General features: G+C 40.4%; 1 protein-coding gene across 1 annotated transcript in view; it reads left to right on the top strand.

The window, feature by feature from the left end:
- Window positions 1–20,862, top strand: part of CACNA1C (calcium voltage-gated channel subunit alpha1 C) — a 451,547-nt gene that overhangs the window by 370,287 nt on the left and 60,398 nt on the right. The window contains exons 21-30 of the mRNA XM_015865321.2: window positions 2,227–2,286; window positions 2,423–2,495; window positions 6,030–6,123; window positions 7,622–7,709; window positions 8,135–8,242; window positions 8,930–8,982; window positions 9,090–9,236; window positions 10,137–10,338; window positions 10,793–10,951; window positions 13,868–13,978. Of these exons, the coding sequence (XP_015720807.1) occupies window positions 2,227–2,286; window positions 2,423–2,495; window positions 6,030–6,123; window positions 7,622–7,709; window positions 8,135–8,242; window positions 8,930–8,982; window positions 9,090–9,236; window positions 10,137–10,338; window positions 10,793–10,951; window positions 13,868–13,978 (1,095 nt within the window). The remainder of the gene's footprint in view (window positions 1–2,226; window positions 2,287–2,422; window positions 2,496–6,029; window positions 6,124–7,621; window positions 7,710–8,134; window positions 8,243–8,929; window positions 8,983–9,089; window positions 9,237–10,136; window positions 10,339–10,792; window positions 10,952–13,867; window positions 13,979–20,862) is intronic.

Here is a 20,862-nt window from a genome sequence, read left to right as displayed (position 1 = left end):
TTCTGATGGAAGCAGCTGCAGAACCTATAGCATAGATTCAAATAAGGAAAAAAAGTAGTAAATAAAAAGCTGAAGTTTTAGTGCAAAGTGTTATCTTGTGTATTTGAACCCATCGATGTTGCATGAAATTCTGTGTTTAATTTTTGCAGGTACGAGTGTTTAAAATGTGTCATGCCAGGGGACACTGACAAGATGTTTGGGTTGCAAAAGTGGTCTGCCTTTACAATTTGGCAGTAGGACAGTAAGACTGTGTCTGCTCTGTTTCTGCGAGGGAAAGAAAGCAAGCTGAAAGCAAACAACCTGCCCTGCCCTTACTGTGGGACAACATAAACAGGCATTTACTGTGCATCAAAACTCTTGCAGACCAGTGCTCTTGTTGACACAAATTGTCCCAGAGCTGGAAGGAATAGAGAGAACCTACTCCAGCAAGGGCTAGGAAAGAGGCCTGGGTACTGCACCTCCACTGGGGTGAGCTAGGGGCTGCATCTCTCCTGTGTCACACAAGGCTCAGGCAGCAAGTCTGTGCAAGTGTCTCTCCAGCCTGATCAAACACCCTTCAAATATCAAGCAAGACCTAAAACACTGTTACAATAGTCTCTCTGTTTCGGGTTTTGTTTTGTTTGTTTTTTAATATATTATGGATTAAATATATACTTAGGTAAGAATAGGTGTTCCTACTGGTAAATAGTACCAGTTACACAGGTGAAACTTTTCATTTGTATGGAATATCTTCACAAGCTGCAGCTCTGGGTCCAGGTTCACCAATTTGTCCTAGCTGCTTCGCAGTGTTCTGGTGATGTAAAGCAGCTGCAGGCCCAGTGTAATCATCCACTTTAATCAAGTTTATGGCCACTTTATGTTGGTGGAGTCATGCAAACTAGCCTTAGAGTACCCATGAATCTGGCACATTGATTATAAAATTATTCCGTTGATTTAATAACCAAATGTCAGGACCTATAAGGCAGCAACACAAGGGGACATTTCCAGCTATAATGTGTGGAAATTAATGTAGAATGCAAGTGATGTCCATCCATCCTTGAAATGGCCCTTTTTTAATTCTCTAAATTGCAAAAAATTATGGAACCTAAGCCAGAACTGAAGAGGTCAGAACAACTTCTGCATTAGTCTTGGGGTCAAAAATCCTGTAGAGACCTGAGGGTTTTTAGGTTAAGTACCAACAGTAAGTTATACATGTCCCTGTTGGACCTTCATTGTCTGCAAATTAGTCTGTGTTAGGATCATGCTTTAACAGTATGATCTAAAATAATCCTCTAGTTTGCAGTAACTGCTTCATTACCCAGGATGTACCAAGCTGTAAGAATTTATCCACCTGGGTTAGAACAAAATCACCTAGATACAATTAAGACCTGTGAGAAGGGAGAGGACAGTTTACTTCATTATGTTTGTTAGCATTTTAGCAGTAGAGGCTTCAGTTTGAAAAATCAGGTTTCTACTGCTTCCGTATATATCAATGGGCAGTGAAAGACATCTCCATCCTTGATGCTGTTTCTCGAAAAATCATTTAACCCTTCCAGACTTGCTGCTGCCTTCTGTGACACTTGAGGGCCCCTTCTTGTGGTTTGCTATGCATGCCACTGCTGTGCCCACTGCTAGATCTAAATTGATGGGAATGATGAGTGTTTTAGCTCGCCTGTTTTACAGAACGTCAATGGAAAGATGGAAGATATATGTTGGGTACATTTGTTGCATGGATAAATTACAGACACAGTGATTCTGTTCAATTGGCAAAGCATTTTTAATTCACCCTAACCCAGGGCAAGTCAGGGTAGAAGAAGAAAAAAGAGACACAAAACAAGCCTGAATGGCAGTTAAGAAGAAGGAATTTCAAGTTTTCCACTTGAAATCCTCATCTTCTCAGTTCAGAGACCCTCACATTGTCTACTCTTAAGCACATTTGATATACAAACAACTAAACAACCAATAAAGAAAGAAAATCCTACAACAATAACAACCAAAAGCTTGTTTTCCCTCCAGAGCTCTCATGGGATTGTAACTTAGAAAATATTTCATGTAACATGCTTCTTGTCCTATGTATCAGGACCTTCACTACACTCTACAGGATGTCGTTACAAAACCATTTCCCATTTAGTCCTCCTTTTTCCCTTGTTAAAAGATTTGTGTATTTGCTTTTGAATTGTGATTTCCCATTCCAGTGGCCAGTCACTGATCTACCCTCCCCACTCCTATTCCCTTTTGTTTTTTCAGGTTCTCTTTTATTTTGATATAGTTTTTACTGTCATTTTCACCATTGAAATTGCTCTGAAGGTAAAGTGCCCATCTTCTCTACCATTACCTGTTCACAAGCTTACTAGTTTTCTGCCACTATCTGTTGCTAACACACACGCCTGTTTGTTCCTGGGTCACACTCAGTACAACTAACCCAATTGTGCTTATTTTTCAGATCCTAGGCAATGCAGACTATGTCTTCACTAGTATCTTTACATTAGAAATTATTCTTAAGGTAACCAATCTGAGCAATAAATTCATTTTCTACTTCTTTCTCCTTCTCTCTCTTCCTTTCTTTCTTTCTTGATTTTTTTCTTTCTTGACTTCTTTCTTTCTCTTTTGCTTTCTCTTGCTCTCTGTTACTCTCTTTTTTATGTTTTTCTTTCTTTCTTTAATTATTTCTTTAATTCCTTTAACTCTCTGCACAAAAGATTGCTTATCTTTTGATTTATGCTTTTGTGAGTTGCTTAAAAATCTGATGTGAACTTGTAAAATAAGGCCTATATCAGCACAGTGCTTTCTAGGGGAAATGCAATGACAGGATGACAAGTAGGAGAGGACCAAGATTAAGGCCATCACCCCAGAAATTGCTCTCACTGCCCTGGCCAGTTTTTCCAAAACAGAATTTATTTGCTGTACAAAAAACCCTGAGCTCATACTCCTCTTATTCATCCTACAACTCTAAGAGAAAGTCTCAGTTCTGCACAAGTCTTGAGGTTAGGCCAGAGAGCAGCCAATGACTTGTGTAATGTTACAGGGTGCAAAAATAGGAGCGAGGCAGTGATTCTACCAGTGAGCAGAGTGCATAAGCTTATTTTTTCAGGTGTAGAGAGATAACCAAGAGTACAAATCACTGAAACACAAAGGACTGTGGCTGCAAATGAGAACTGCTGCAGGGCCTCTTAAAACTGGCTTCATATTTCCCAGGAAACGTGCCCTCTACCAACAGAAATGTGCAGCTTGGAAGAAAACAAAAATAGGCTGCCTTGTTCTTAACTCAAGTTGTCCCAAATTTGTTGGCTAATAACTTAAATAACAGTAATTGAGCAAAGTTCTGGCTTTCTAAATGCTAGGTTCGCTTGGCAGCTTCTTTTTTTTTTCCCCCCAGCAGGCTGGTGCTAAATGCTGGCAGGCAGCACCCTCCAGTTGCTCAGATCTTGCAGCTCAAGACCCTAGTAACAGTATCTATAGTGGAGGCTGGCAAGTAGGGTGGCCTGTGCATATTTTTGTAGAGAGCCATGCTTTTGATATGACTTTCAATCGCTGAAACCATAATATTCTCCAAAGCAGTATGCATATTATGCTGTTGTGGAGTGTGTATCTGTATCTGTGTTTGCACATAAATGTGAATGTGCACACAACAAAAGGCCTATCAAATAGGCTTGTCAAAAAAGGGAAACATCTCAACAGCAACATTTAAATCAAAAATTACAGTTCAGTGCTTGGCTTTCTATACCAGGGCACTATCCCACCTGTTTGAAATTACAGCAGCAATTCTGAGACCACTGAAGCAAATGGTAACGCTCCTAATGACTTCAGAGAAAGCATAACATGCCTAAATTAATTGTCATATCACTCTTTTTTCATCACGGAAGTGCACTGCATAGTTCCTATTTCTGAGCCTCCTCCATGTCCTCCTGTTAACTTTAGAAGATTTACCTCAGCATCCCTGGATTTTCTCCAGGTTTAACTGGGAGAGAGGTGCAAGTACTATCAACATTTAAGAAATGTTCTTATTCTGTTTTTTCTGCCTCACAATTTCCTTGGCTTCTCAGGGTCTGTTTCTCTGCTGCCTTGTATTAAGCAAAATCTTTGCACAATATAAAAGTTGGAGTATAGAATAAGAAGCAAAAGAGTAAACAACTATGTGATTATTGAGGCAGTGAAGAAACAAGCTTTGTCTGACCTCATGTTCATGGCAGTAGCGACAAGCCTCACACTGCCATGGTGGAGTCTGATGGGTGAACAACCTTGCAGTGTTTTGAAGTTAGTTATTGTTTGGCTTTATATGGCATCCTGAGCTTTGCTCAATGCCCCAGGTGGGAGGCAGACATAGTTTATGCACTCTTTGAGTGTCTCTTCAGTAAAAAAATAAAAAATAAGAAAAAAACCTCTCCATTGATTTGAGAGAACCACAGTTTGTATACAACATAAGTTCAGCAGAGCTTCCCCTCCTGATTTCAATGGTGTCTCCTTTCTTTCAAGATTGCCATACAAAATCTAACTAGTAAAGGGCATCTTTACCACCTTTGTTATGGCAAGAATTCCCCCACCCCTTTCCCAATCAAATATGTCTTTATAAGTATAAATTCTAAGCCAAGCCAAGAGTTTATACTTCCTCCCCTCTCAGTTCTGTCTGACTGACTGATAGCTGGTTCCCTGATGTCATGAATGTCTGCTGAAAAAAATGATCTGATATACCTTGCGCCCTTCCACTCTCCTCTGAGTGTTGTCACAGGTAGGCATGTCTGGAAAGCAATAGAGGCTGTGGCATCCTCAGCTATCAACAGGAGCCAGAAAAGCACAGGTTGAATTTCTAGTTCATACTTCTCAATTGGAACAGTCCAGTCTTTGGGGAACAGTGTCTGTTTCAAGTTACTATAGACATGTAACTTAGATGGGAATCAGAGGACTAAATTTAGAAGCCCGTGTTCCTAGAGCAGGTGATGAGATTAGCAGTTGTTGGAATGGGGGATCTTCAAAGCAATTATCTTACATCACTCACCAAAGCTAAGGTAGGTGGTAAAATAAATCCTCACCCTCTTCCACCATGTCAGGCCCATCTAGTCACATTCTAAAACTGAACTCATTCTAAAATTTAAAGTCAAGGCTTTACTTTTGTGAGCTCAAGATTGTTTAGATCTGACACTGTGACTGAGACCCATTTTTGTTTATAACATTAACATTTATGTCACTTAATCCAGTTCTGGAGCTGAGACTTCCTCCTCAGCACCAGCAAATGTTCAATTCCCCTTTGTACCCAGAAAGGGTACCCAGGTAAAATAATTAAAATCTCTCCCTTCCTCAACTGGATGATGTTCGTAGTGACTTCCTCCATGAACAAACCTCTCTATGTCAAGGAACACTACCTTGGGTTTTGTTAGGAAAACCAAGGAGGAAATGCAACTTCTTGTAAAATAAAAAATGAAAGAAACTAGGTAGTGGTAGGAAAAAGGATGTAGGATTGAACTGAACAGAAGGAGCAAAGTGAAGAGAACAGAAATTCCACCTAATGCTTTGCTTCAGCTCTAAAGCATTAAATCCCTTAGGAATTCTATTTTTTTTTATTTTTTTTTTTTCACAGAAGGAAGAGAGCTCAACTGTCCATTGCAGATGTGCATTAAAAAGCATCACAAAAAGAGCCTTTTTTATTTCACGCTTTTTATTCAGTTCAGCTAAAGATGCCTTTAGATAATACTTAGCATAATATTCACAAGTGTCCACCCCCCACTAAAGAAAAAGAGAAACTCATATATGTGCAAGGAGTAGTTTTTGCAACAATTATTTTACTGATGCTAAATTTTATGTACTCTATGCACTTGAATTGCATATTTTCCTCACTAAACCTAGTACTGGCTTTCCCTAGTTAGGTCTTTCATAGTTATCTTACTGTCATCACTCTTTCTTCTTTCCATGGGGACTCAAATTCTCCTTTGGGACCTCTGGATAGATAGTCTGCTATGTTAGAAATGCCACTCCTACCCAAATATATACACTGAGCTCAACCAGGTGGGTTTGGTTTCTGAACGGATGCTAATGGCAAAGTGTGTTTGTGTCTTCGTGTGCTTTCCTGCATAAGGGCTCCTTCTGCAGAAACTATTTCAACATCTTAGACCTGCTGGTTGTCAGCGTTTCTCTCATCTCTTTTGGAATTCAGTGAGTGAGCTATTTTTGACTGGTTGGTTTTGGGGGGCAGTAGGGCGGGGTTGGGAGATGGTGCCTCAATCTCATTGTTTCATCTGGGTAAAATTGTTCTCGTGAACCTCAAGACACTTTTCTCAGATGATTCTAGAGGCACTAAAATTCATTCTCAGGAGGGGATCTAATGGCTGGAAAATGCTATACCAGTGATCTGGGTAGAAGATCTTCCTGAAAGATCAAATGAGAACAAGAAATTTGGTCCATTGGGAATTATAGCACTCAGCTTTGTTCCAAGATGTATGAGTCACTTTGTCAGATCAGGGCAGCTAAGTGACTTACTGTTCCGTCCCAGAGCTCTCATTATTTCTTTATAGAATAGGGTGATAGTGTTTTGCTGCTTCCTAGTATGCTGTGAGTCTTGGTCAATGGAAGACCACCAAGCACTTTAAGAGCTGCTGTGCAAGAATGCATGGAGTACTGGTGGCAGCATCAGATGAGTCCACTTCTGTGAATACACTTTTTATTGTGATCTGCTAATTTACTTAAAAATTTACAGATTCATTTGAATTACCGGAACTGTTTGTGTTGGATTGCAAGTTTCCTAAGTAACAGCATGCCTGATAAAAAATCAGGTCCTTGTTGCTCTCATCAGAGGTTAGCAGCACATGTATGATATGTTTAAGAGCTCAATAAGTCAAGTAGAAAGATTTTTCAGGTTCATTGGGCTTTCAGTAGAAGTCTTAATAATAGCTCAGAGGACATTTTGACATCCTGTTTCATTCCTACAGCTCTAACCAAACTATTCATGTGTTTGCATAAAAACTGTTCTCAAAATCAGTAGAAGGGTCAGCATGGAGAAGATTTTCAGTCAGGGTTTTAGTCTGGGAAGAAAAAGAGCTCTGCAGTTGTAGTAGGTAGTTGTGTTCAGCACCTAAAATTAAGCATATAGGTCATCCTGTTCAGTGAGAGTTTCCACATCCGTAAAGTTATGTACACATTTAAGTGCTTTGAAGAATCAGAGGCCAAACACACTGCAGAATCATACCTTACCTGGGCAATGTACTTTAATGCCCAAGTCGTCTGGACTGTCCATTCTTCTATGAATATTTCAGCAGAATGCTTATTTAATTAAGCCTTACCTGAAAATGTCTTGTGGTGCCTACATCTTGGTATAGTTTCCATTAGATATTTACAGAGTATTTTGCAATTTGCTCTGCTTATGAAAAAATTCCTGTCTATATTCCATTCCTTTCGTTAATATAGCATAGTTGGTGAAAGCCAGGAGAATGTATACTGAGGCTGCCAGGATCAGGAAGCAAGCCCTATGAAGGTGACATGAGAATGGTTTTCTCACTCCCAAGGTGTAGCAAGTAGCAAATAATTGACTCTAGCTGTCCTAACCTGTCTAAGGCTACATAGGATTTCAGACAAGAAAGAGTAGGTGAGATCGATCTGTCCTTGCAGCACACTCATAATATTGTCTCTCTCAAACTTCCCAATACTTTTTTTCCAGATCCAGTGCCATCAATGTGGTGAAGATCTTGCGTGTTCTGCGAGTGCTTAGACCACTGAGGGCCATCAACAGAGCCAAAGGACTAAAGGTTGGAAGAATCCCAATGCCTTCTGCAAAGTATCAATTCAAGTTATTTGAGGCTATAAGGACTTTTGTGACATTTCAAATAGTGTTTAAGCACTGCCACTGATGTTAAATTATGTCATTTTCTATAGGGCAAAGAGGCTCACAAGCCTTGCTCTATTAGTTAAATTTCTTCCTGTGGGCTGGGGAATGCCCAGCTACATAAGGCTGTGCTACTGGACGTTTCAGAGAGCTGAGCTCTGGTATTTTCCTGACTCTTTCTGCCTGCTTAGAAGAGTATAGAGATAAAAGTCACACACTGGTTTTCTCTCCCTTTTCCTGAGACATTACTTAGTTACTAAGTGAAATTCTTGTATTTGTTCTTATACTCTTGGGCTTCATTTCAGAACAGATCTGCAAGTTACTTTTGTTCCTATCTTCCATTTGCAGCATGTGGTCCAGTGTGTGTTTGTTGCCATCCGAACCATTGGTAACATTGTGGTTGTCACAACGTTGCTGCAGTTCATGTTTGCCTGCATTGGAGTTCAGTTGTTTAAGGTAAAACCATTGGACCCAATCATTCATCCATTACACTGAGCTGTTTTCTGGGGTGGGAAGAAAAATGTCATGAAAAAAGCAAGGTGTGATGGAATCTTCCCATGTAAAAGACAGTATGTGGGGCACTGTTAGTATTACCTGGTCTCCTGCTGCCAGGAATTACCTAAACTGGGTCGATCATATTAAGAACTGTTGCAACTCATCTGTAATTGTAAGAAATCATCAGTAACCCTATTCTCCAAATTGCTTGTGGTATGACATAGTGACAGAGAGGTGAAAGGGGCTTTTCTAAAGGTTTGGTAATTGCAGGCTGTCTACATAACATTTTGCAGAAGAGGGGGGCATTCATCCAGTGGTAATCACTGGAGATTATTCAGTCTGTTCTTTAGGTCTACTTTCATTTCTTTGCCCTTCACCACCCTTCTGACAGCCAGTGTTCAGCAGCACTTAGTGCACACATACCTCAGGATATACACAGAAGAACACTGTGCAAGCCAATGAAAGTCTGTGCCCTGAGGTACCCAGACACAGGCAATTCTTGGTCCAGCTCATTCACATCTGCCTGCAAAAGAGCATGTAAACATAGCAGTTAAGCAAGCAGTAAATGCAGCCTCTCTGGTACATGATCAGACCTAACCTTTCCACTGTCAGGAAAGGAAGTTTCATCCCTCTTTCTTCTTCTTCAAGGGCAAACTCTACAGCTGCACTGATAGCTCCAAGCAGACTGAAGCAGAATGCAGGTGAGTCTGACCTTTCCCACTTAGCCCCTTTCACTGGCCACCTGCTCTCAGGGCCAGGTACCAGAAGTGCAGTTCTGTTATGTTCTCTCTCTCCTTTCCACCCACAGAGGGTACTACATCACATACAAGGATGGTGAGGTCAGTCAGCCAATGATCCAGCCCCGGAGCTGGGAGAACAGCAAGTTTGACTTCGACAATGTCTTGACTGCCATGATGGCCCTCTTCACTGTCTCAACCTTTGAGGGCTGGCCAGAGTGAGTGCTTCTTGGGCCAATGCTTCACTACTAATGTCCTCATTCATTTCAGAAGAGAAAATTCAAATGTAGAGAACGGTCCTTCCCATTCTAAGTATTTAAAAATTTTAGAGCATTAAATGTAGCAGTAATAGCAGCAGTCATTGTAGTATTATGAGCTTTGTAAGTTCCTCAGGACCTGCATGAACTGCAGTTCTTGAGCTTGTAAACAGTTTACAGTGCTGTCTGTAGCACTTAAGAAATTATCGCCAACAGCAGCAATAGTAACAATAATTGTTACAAATACTGTGTATGTAAAGGGATAAAAATGCCTGTCAGGCACTTTTCAATATTGGTAAATGTTAAAAGTTTCCTATGGAGCCTGTGGGCCATTATGAAATCCACCAGTGCAGTACAGGTAAATATAAGATAACTCAACAGGCACAGGCTGTCCCATCTATGTCACAGGGACAAAGGACACCACCAACTCCACTCAGTCAGACTGACATAGGTGTGGTAGGGTATCCTGGGTTTATCCTTGAATTGTCACCAGGTGATGCCAACAGCAGCATTAACAAATGTTAAAAGTGCTGAGATCCTCATTTCTCACAAAACTCAATACCAAACAACACAGACTCTTCTGTTAGATGAAGGGCATGTTTATTGTTGGTTTTTTTATTGCTCAACTACAAATACCCTTCACCTTTGATCCTGACCAGGTTCAAATGTATGAAGTTATAAAAGCTGTGTCCTTTCTTTTGCAAGAGTTTATACTCAAATCAGTGCAAGTCAGTGCACCTATGAATGAAGTAATTTTGATACAACTAGAAGAAAAGCACACAGATGAGTCTTATATCATCACCTATAAGGCCTCATGACAGCTGCAGATTTTCTCTGCATTGGGCTCCTGTTTGCTTCCAGGTTGCTGTATAGGTCCATTGATTCCCACATGGAGGATGTGGGACCCATCTATAATCACAGGGTTGAGATCTCCATCTTCTTTATTATCTACATCATCATCATTGCCTTCTTCATGATGAACATCTTCGTCGGCTTCGTCATCGTCACATTCCAGGAGCAGGGGGAGAGCGAGTACAAGAACTGCGAGCTGGACAAGAACCAGGTAATTCATGACCACTTACTGCCTCTAAAGATAGAAATGCCTTGGCAATAAGAATTTAAGATTGATATATATACAGAGAGTAACATGTGAAACTGCCAACAAGATGAATCGTTAAACTGGCTTCACTGCCATCTTTCAGGAATCAGGTAAAAAAAAAAAAAAAAAAAACGTTTCTGCAAGATTTGAACTAACAAAAATATTTACTATAAAATGTGTGCTGTACCATTTGATTCAGTGAAATTAGATGAGCATTCTCTGGCCAAAGTAAATATATATGGAGGTCCAGAACAGGTGGAACATACACATTCACTTTATGACCTAAAAGAAATTCTTCTTCTAAGCAGTCATTTGAGAAAATAGACTAAAGCACATTGTGCTTTTATTATATCTGGAAGTAGTTAATCAATCTTGTATTCTATTTTTGATTTTTAAACATACCATGCCTCTTTCACAGCGCCAGTGCGTAGAGTATGCTCTGAAGGCCCGGCCCCTGCGGAGGTACATCCCAAAAAACCAGTACCAGTACAAAGTTTGGTATGTGGTCAACTCCACCTATTTTGAATACCTGATGTTCGTTTTGATCCTGCTGAACACCATCTGTCTGGCCATGCAAGTAAGTAAGCAAGTAGAAAACCTCACAGGTGATGAATTGTTAGACTTTGTTGGGGGAAATTTAGAAATTACAGAGATTGAGACCTAATTTGGTGGCACATCATGAGTTGAGGGAGAGTGGGAGAGGAACATGATAGAAGGAATTGTACAGTGCAAGTGATTTCTCAGTTCTGACTTGTATTCTATGAAGTACAAGAATAAACCTTGAACTGTCACTCAACTGAGATCTGAATTTTCGGTTTTGGTGTTTTCTGTGTTGAAAAGTAGGGAGTAAGTAGGTTGGTAAACAAAGCAGTCAAGGCTCTATAGGTCAGGAATTATTTTGATGTTGTAGAGCTCAGTGCTGGTAATTATAAGGTTGAGTTGGCACATATAAGATTCAGGGGGAAGGCCAATAAAGATAATATCCCAGTGGGAGTCTATTATAGACCACCCAACCAGGATGAAGCATTCAACAAGCAACTGGCAGAAGTCATGCAATCACTAGCCCTTGTTCTCATGGAGGACTTCAACTTACCAGACATTTGCTGGAAATACAATACAGCAGAGAGGAAGCAGTCTAGGAGGTTCCTGGAGTGTGTGGAAGATAACTTCCTGACACAGCTGGTAAGAGAGCCTACCAGGGAAGGTGACTCACTAGACCTGCTGTTTATGGAGAAGGATTGATATATGTAGTTGTCAGAAGCTATTTTGTGTATAGTAACCACAAAGTGATAGAGTCAGGAGGGGAGACAGCAAAAGTGCTGCTTTGGACCTCTGGAGGGAAAACTTTGAGCTGTTTAGGACATTGGTTGGGAAAGTTCCTTGTGCGATAGTCCTGAAAGGCAAAGGGCTCCAGGAAGGACACATTTCTTCTCACAGAGAGTGGGGAAGCATTGTAACAGGCTGCCCAGGGGAGGTGGTGGACTCACCATCCCTGGAGGTGTTCAAAAACTGTGTAGATGTGGCACTGAGGAACATGGTTATTGGGCATGGTGGGGATGGTCTTTTCTATGATAAAAAGTAGATGATCTTAGTGATCTTTTCCAACCTTTTCTATAATTCCATGATTCTGTGAAAGTGGGAATAGAGCATAGGAGATCCCTGGTATCTACTTTGTTCTGTGTTAAGAATCATAGAAACTTGTCTGTATTTTCTTCTCCATAACAGCAAATTGGGATCAGTCCTACCTAAAACATTTCTTGATGGATGATTGCTAACTCACTTCACTCGTGGTGCTACTGATTGCCTTACTATCACCACACTGAGCATACATTTTCCTTAATGCATGAGGGTGTTCAAAAACTAGTGTTAATCATCATCATAGAATCATAGAATGGCCTGGGTTGAAAAGGACCGCAATGATTATCTAGCTTCAGCCCCCACACCACAGGCAGGGTCACCAACCACTAGACCAGGCTGCCCATCCTCAAAAGAGACAACCAAAGATAGATCTCTAAAGTAAGCAAATAAAAGTAATAGTTTAATATGTGTAGGTGTGAGAGCAAGGAAGAGGAGGAAGACATAACTTTTACTAAGTGGTCAGTTAACAAAAAAAATTCCATGTTCATTTCAGTCAGAGAATGAGCATTTAGAGACATGATCTGTTCTGTACACTTCCTGAAGAATGCCCTTTTCTGGCTCATTCCTTCAACTCTTTGCTTAAGATCTCCCTTGCCTCCCTGTTCATTTTGAGTTGTTACCACTCTGCTCACATCTGTAGGATATACTGCCTTGTTGTGTCATGAAGCAACAGAGGACTAATATGCTCATTCTCAAGCTCTGGAGCCTGCTCAGCTGCTGTGACATTGATGCACACCAAGGGCAGATTGAGCTAGAAGCTGTGAGAAGTTCGTGAGCCCACAGGCAGGACAGCATCTCTGGAGATTCTAGGAAGCCTATGCCCATCCTGAGGAAAGCATAGTTTTTCAAAAGCTTGTGGTCAGATTTGGTCAAACTTCGTAAGGAACAGCTGACACAAAAGCCACATTCCAGTAAAATTCCAAGTTTTTAAGTCTTGAAGATACTAGAATCTCACAGGGGAAATAACACAATAAATTCTGAAGAAGCCTTAACAATGCACTTTGTCCCTGGCCTGTCCTTCATCAGCAGCTGAATTGTTTTAACTGAAGCTCCTTTCAAAAAAAGTCACCCTGAGCTAATGCAGAATATGAAAATTCAGCCCAGGTAGTTAAAATTACCAAAATTAAGCAACAACAGTCTTAAGACATGCACCGAAAGACAACCTTTGAGCAAGACAGTCAGTCCCAAGTGTAAAGATCTGGAAACAGGGATATGAAAAGTGAGGTGGCGAAATCCGCAGAAGACAGTATATGAATTAATCAATAGATGACAGAGAGTAACTTCATAAGATCTTAATAAAGTTAAGTGAATAGGCAGCATGATTACAAATTTAATTCAAAATTGACAAATGAAAGATAATGTATTTTGGAAAGATATGATTTGAGCTGCTCATGTACTTTGTAAAGTCCTGAATTAAGTGCAATTACTTGGGGAATGGCTTGGTATCATTATGAACAGTGCAGTGAAACTCCCATTCACAACACAACAACAATCAAACAAACAAAAAAAGTGATCCAAGTCTTAGAGAAAGGTAAAATAAACACAACTGCAAACTGCCTTGTACCATTGTGCAGATTTATAATGAGCCCTTCAGTGTGTGTGTGTGATACTTTTGAATGACGTGTGATATTTTTTAAAAGAGACAAGATTCAGAGTCAGATAGCAAAAAAAGGCTAGAGGTATGGAAATGCTTATGTTTGATGGGAGATGGGACCTATAATTTTTGCTTTTAAATGGAACATACTGGGATTTCCTTTTGAGAGCTCTGATGTGGAGGGAGATTAGCAGTAGCCGTGCATTTACATGACTAGGTGGTATGTCCATACCTCACTGCTGCCGGGATGATGTTTTTCAGCACTACGGTCAGAGCTGCATGTTCAAGGAAGCCATGAACATCCTCAACATGCTCTTCACTGGCCTCTTCACTGTCGAGATGGTCCTGAAGTTAATTGCCTTCAAACCCAAGGTAGGTGCTATAGGTATAGAGTTTCCTGGCCTCTGTGTGTGTGTGCATGTGTGCGGGGCAGCTGTGAGGAGAAGGAGGAGGTGAAACTCTGATCTATTACCCCACCAAGAACTGAGCAGGACAGTTGCTCTCTGGATTGGAGTCTCACGTGTATTAATAACTTTTTCACTGGAGAGTAGACATGCCAAATATTAAATAATAATAATAATAAAATAAGGAAAGACAACAACTTCTGCTAATAGAGAAGGTTCCTAGTTCTGTTTTCATTATGGTATAGTGGTGATACTATGTTAAGGCTATAATATATTCCATGCTGGACGTCATTCTGATGCTTGCTGTGACTTCACTAAAATGGAATAGAAATAGCATCCCATGATTAGTCTCCCTGGCCCAAGTAAAGTTAATCAAGTATGACTCACTTTGAGTTATGAACCTTGGAAAAAAATGTTTTTTCTGGGAAGACTGTGGTTCAGTGCTAGTTCGGCTTAATTTAGTTTGGAATTTAAGACTTCATTGATAATACTCAGTACCTTAGGAGGTGCTGTCTGAAGGTGTTGTCCCATCCATTGGGCCATGACATTCTGCTAGTGCAGCTGTTTCATGGAGTAAGATGTAAACTCTTCCAACTAAGTTGTCACAGCTGACGTGGGACAAGGACAAAGCTCCTGACCTCATATATGTAGATCACTCTGAAAGTAATAACTCCTATTTATTTTCATGGAAACTATAACAGATACAAAGAGGATAATAATGCTAGTTGACAAAGAAAATTCTCAGCTACAAAAGACTGTTTTGCAAAAAAAGTCACCATTATTAGCTATGCATTTTCATTTCAGCAATGGACAAGAGCCTGAATGCCACACCCATAAAATTCTGCACCAGTAGAGATGACCTTCTGGCACTGTTGCCTCTGCTGAAATGCACCACCCACCACCTCACTATGTCATTATCCACTGTTTGGTCTCCATAAACATTCAGCAAGCATTGATGAATGTAATGGGTGTGTTTTTTTCTGGGTGAAGGTATTTAATTACACATCTTTTCTTCAAACACGCTTCGATATCAGACACTATTTTCTCAGACTGCCCCTCAACTGCCATCTGTCACACAGTAAGAAAATGTAACGGAATATTGCTGAGAAGGACTGGCCTCTACTGCCATACCACCAACATCTGCCTCTGAAGTTGTAGGCCAGCATAATAAAATAGGAGGCATTCCTTTCAGACCAACCTTCATGATTTAAAATTAGTTGTGTCTCTTTTTAGGGTTTAAATTCAATGGCGTGTCATAAGGAGAGGAAGAAAGATACCTAAACACAGACAGACAACTCTTTTTTTTTTTTTTTTAATATTTTCAACAATACCTTAGTACACAGAATTGCATCTTGAAGAATGACTTAACATACTGGGGTTGGCAAATGCTGTCTGAAGCATCAGTTATGACTAAGATGTCCATCATGTTATACATGTAGGGGTTCGTTGAAGTTACACCCTTCTCCCAGGTCTTACTTTACATTTTTTTCATCCTTAGCTCAAAAAACATTGCTCTCCCATTCTACTGAATTCAGTCTTTCTCTTGTAGTTTCTGTGTTGACGTTAATTCCACCTGGCCTTTCTCCTTCTTCCAGGAATGCTTCTTCTAGGAATTTTTTAAGAAGACTCACAATGTTTGTTTGTTTCCTGAACCCAGGATCATTCTCCTTTCTTAGATGTACTTCTCTTGAAGGTTAGGATCATCTCATGCTGTCCTAGTGAAGGACTGATATTTTGTGAGATCTCAAACACTAAGTTGGAAAATTCAGAACTATCACTATTGGTATCAGAAGGGTTTTCAATTCTCAGGAAGGATCTAACTTTCATTTTTGAGATTCTGCTAGCAAATCTTTTGGCACTTTGTAAAATTCTTATTATGCATGTAATATACCCAAAAGTGTATCTCACAGACTTTGTAATGCTCCTTTGATTTCATGGTTCTACTTTATGGGAGATTCTTAACTTTGAGAAAGCTGAGGTTCTCTGGCAGAATATGTTTTGATCATTTAGGGAAGAAGTCCAGCCAGATCAACTCTTGAGCTTTGTATGCATGCAGGAAAGGTTTTATCTGACATGGTTGCCCCTAACAGTAAGGAGCTGGATTTGCTGATGTTGCAAGTCCTTTCTACTTCCTCTGTCTTACTTTCCTGTGTTGAATCTGCTTTTCAAGTTTTGCTGCACAACAAAGAATAAAGCAAAGTCAGCTGAGGGCAAACCTGTCCCGCTGACAGAAAAACATTATAACAGATTCCCCAAAGATGTTGTGGAATCTCCATCATTTGACGTTTTAAGATTAAGTTAAATGAACTTTTTCTTAGAAGCAGTGTAGGAATGTACAATCTACCATGGGACAAAGGAATAGAGTAGTTTTACAGGATTTCTCTCAGCCCAGTTTTCTATGATTCTGTAATTTCTGATCTAAATTCCCAGCTACTACAGCATAGTAGAAGTGAATATGAAAGAAGGCTTCCTTGTGACCAGAATAGTAGAATATTAATAATAATGACTTCATGACTAAGCATCAGGCATCAAGCTCTGACTGGGCCCTGCCCATCCTGAAAGAATAGTCATAGAAAGTAATAAATCTGTTTAAAATCCCAGTTTGGTCTGTATGCCAAAAGTAGTTCAAATCTATCTAATTAAACTGTCTTAAACTGACAGTCTAATTAAACACTTTCAGGAAAATAAACAATATTATTAAAAATGGGACCACAGAACTTACAGGAAATAAGAACAGGAATCAACTCATAAAAAACACTGGTACAGCAAGATGACTTGCCTCTAGCATTGTACTCTAACCAGATTATGTTGAGTCCAGTGACTCAAATTCGGAAATATCAAAATGCTCTGTGTAACCCGTCAGTGTTAGTTCAGTACAAAGATTTAACCTTCATTCTCTGTTCCATGTTGACTGAACCTGCACCTCAAAGAAACCAGCTCTCCTAAAAGCCTATTTAGACTGATGTGGACCAGCACTGGGTAACATAGTCTGTTCATCTTCAGGCTGCACACCTAGAATTGAACTGGAACTTGCCAAGAATATGTTCTCATGTGGGAGCCTTTGCTTGGCCCAATCTTGTATTCTCCTTTAATGAAAGATATGAAAGCAAACAACCTGCATTTGCAGGTGGAGGTGATTCCCAGCTGAAAAAGTCCAAAAGGATTTCACTGTGTCACCTGGATGAACAGCACAGCCACCATCTCTTACTACCAGTAGTTTTCCAGACAAAGAAATGAGATGTGCAAGTGGTATTAGTATTTCCCAGATAGGAAACAGCAATTACAGAATGCAGAAATGCAGAATTGGATGCCATTTCCAGAGCAATTAAACACAAACCAACCTTTGTTTAAGATGCTTTATCTTATTTTGATTTTGTTCTCCAACATCATTCTTTTCTATGTGATGTGTTCTCTAAAATAGAGGAGCTATAAGCTTGTTGTCAGTAAGACTGACAGCAAGAAAGCAAGAAACTTAGGTAGCTGAAGATGTTGTGTCCTTGCCTTAGTGGCAGTCTCCAGGAGAATGTGGCAGAACAGAACTGAGCACACAACTGAAGGTGGTGAGACTCACTATTTCACACCAGTTTCTCCAATTTTGCAGTGGTTAATCCAGCAGCGAATGCTGCAGCTAACCTTCAGCTACAGCAAGAAGTGCAATAGCTGATTTGTGACTTCAAAGAAGCTACCACAGAGTTCTCACCCTGGAATGAATGGTCTGCAGCATAAATCCAGCATCACAGCTTTCTCCATCTGTGCAAACTAGAACAAGCTGCTATTTATTTGTAGCTTCTCTGAAGCAAATTGTTAACAGGACTGGGAAAGGTCTCTAGGATGCTCAGAGCTGCTACCACCCAGCTCCTTACAGAAGCCACCATGGGGACATGGCCATGCAGAACAGCTTTGGAGGGATGGCTGAAATCCCAAATATACAGAGTTCCTGCTGCAGATGTGATATGATGTGGCACATAATCTTTGAAGTAAAGATTTTTGCCACTCTAATGCTACCTATGTATTACCAGTGTAATAATGGAAGAGTTGGCAGTCTCTGACTGAACAGATTCTTTTTACCATATCCAGTTTTTAATTCTTCACCCTTATTCTGTGAGCAGATTTGTCCCGCTTATTTTCACCCTCAGTAATAAAGGTGAAAAAATGCAAATACACACTGAGTAGGATGGCAGATCTCTCTGACTGCAAAGAATCAAAGGGGGTAATCCATCCTTGCAACTAGTCCTTGTGTTAGAATTGAGATTTACCCCAACTAAACATACTGTTACTTTTGAGATTGGTTGCTCTGGTCAGCAAGCTCCCTGGTATGACTCTTTTTTGTTAGCCGTCTCAAAGGATCAATGTTTTGGTCATAGTCTCCGGAGAGGCTGTAGGAAAGAGGACTGTGTGAGCTGTAGAAACTATCTGTGGGTACAGGTAGTGCCTCTTGGGCAGGGACAGGACCTCTGAGAGCCCATGTGTTTCTGCATGGTGCACTGTCTGGAGGAGAGGATCCATTCTCTCAGGGATTTTATTTTTTTTCTGCAGGATAAATATAAGCACTGTATAAGACAGCTCATCTGTGCTTGATGCAGTCTTGGCAGGAGGGTACACTAACAGTGAGCAAGAAAGATCTGGGATGATTAGGACTGCTGATAATGAAAACATCCACTACATGCCCTGCATCTCCTTACAGAGCATTAATGTGCTGCTCTGAAGCAAAATTCCCAAATGGACCTGAGTGTTTGTCTTGGCTGAAGCTCATAAACTGCTTCAAGACTAGCTGCGTCAAAGAGAGAGACAGTCTAGAAGTAGCGCTGTTGAGCCAGTGCCTTTTGCTGCTTTGTTTTTCTAATTTTATAAATTCTCCAGACCATCTGTTGAGTTGTTTTCCAGTTCCTGCACAGAAAAAGCTGCTGCTATGTTGTGCATTTTCCAGAGAAAGCTATTGAAGGGAATGAGAAGAGCCATGCTCTCTTGCATGCCCACAGTTACCACTCTCCTCAAATCATAGAGAAGTCCCCACAAGGAGCAGTTCATGAAGACCAGCTGCTCCGCAAAACCTGCCTAGAGTTTATCATTCAAACAGTCAGGTGGATATTGCCTAAGTTATTTCTTAGGCTGCATTTACTGATGAAACTACCTGTCTTTCATGATTCTTTCTCCCCTGATGTATTTGCCCTCTTTATTCCTCTTTTAGCACTATCACTCAGCATTTATCTTGCATTTGATGCAAGATATCTCTTCTCAAACCTGCAAAATGACTCACCTGATTTTGTTCCCTTTTTTACTACTCCATTTCTGGTACGCTTATGGCTATAAACAAATCTCTGGACAGTCTCTCCTAAAGTCACACTGACTGCTTCACACCACTTGCATTCTTCATTCTTACCACAATAATAATCAGTCATTTCTTAGTCAGGAAAGAGGCTTCAGCATTTTCACAAACAACTGAAATTTATATCCAATCTGTCACCTGCACCACTGAGTCAAGATTGGTTAATTTTAGAAATCTGGTGCTTTTTGTAGCCCTTCACTCTAGTAACTTCAGAAATACCTCTATAGCTTAGAATGCTACCTTGGCATCATTCATCACACTATTTTACTTCTCCATCTTATGCAGAGAAGACAAAGATATTATGCATTGATACAAATAAAGTCAATACCTGGTTACAATAGAGCGGTCTTTTGCCCACAGCTGCATGTCCATCCAACAGACAGAGGAATCATATTTGGTTAAAAACCCCATGGTCTAGGATGAAGAATAGTGGTAGAAATTTGTAGCATAGGTTGTGTACTTGTGTTGGTAGAATAAAGAAGCTCTGATTTCTCTCGGGTTGTCCACAGCCTCAGAGCCAGTGCCCTGCAGAGCCCATGGTGCAGGCAGCTGCCTCCTTCTCAAGGACCTGGGTTACACAAAGAAAAGGAAAACAGGGAAACCAAACCTTGATGTGAGAAAAGCTGTACATAGATTATGGAGAGTAGGAAAGGACAGAATATCCCTTAAGGAGGAAAGAAAAACACAAACCCAAGATTCAGAGAGAGGAAAGTATTAAATGATTGGGCAGAACGGATGCAAGGAAGAGAACAGAAGCAGGGCTGAAAGGAAAAATGGGCATAAGAAGAAATTTCTAAAAAATGAAGAAGGGAATTAAAATCCATGGCTTTTAAGCTAATGAACATCTTTCAGTGCTTCAACATTTTATTGAAGTTCCCTGGCAGACATCCCAGGCCTCCATGTTCAAACACACCAGTATATCAGCCACAACAGCCTTCCCGTGCACTATTTTATCAAAACAGCTTGAAGTAAAAATTAGGTGCAATGCATTCCCCCACTTCTCTGGAATAATCTCAGCTCTGTTGCAATAAGTTAACATCAGCACGCTTCCCTAGAAATGATTTCCTTTTTCATCCCTTCTCCTACCTGAGTGAAGACTGAAGATACTGAATATTCCACTGCATCTTTTGTATCACCAGTAATCTAGCTGAAATTGCTGTCAGCTGCTTCAACAAGCCCTGCAGCCATATGACTAGAAATCCCTCGCATTTCTGAAGTGTGTGGCCAGACACTGCACTGAGTGTATGCATTCGGTCTGAGGCTCTCATGAAACTGCTGATTCAGGCCCAAGGGTTTTGGAAATACACTAGAAAAGGGAAAAATCTCAATCCTCTGTTACTCCTCTGCTTTCTTTTTACTCTGATTACTTGTCTGTCAGGATTTTCATGCATTTTGCATAGCATATGTGTCACGTGAAGCCTTTCATGTCTGCAGGTCTGGGAGGAAGATCATCTTTTCTAAGTCCTTTCTGCAAAAGCAAATACTGAAAGTACTCCATGTTAAAACAGCATGTTTAGATGACTTTG

This window comes from Coturnix japonica, chromosome 1 (genome assembly GCF_001577835.2).
Source record: "Coturnix japonica isolate 7356 chromosome 1, Coturnix japonica 2.1, whole genome shotgun sequence".
NCBI lineage: Eukaryota > Metazoa > Chordata > Aves > Galliformes > Phasianidae > Coturnix > Coturnix japonica.
The sequence above is the reverse complement of the archived record's forward strand: the minus strand, read 5'-3'. Positions and strand labels throughout refer to the sequence as shown.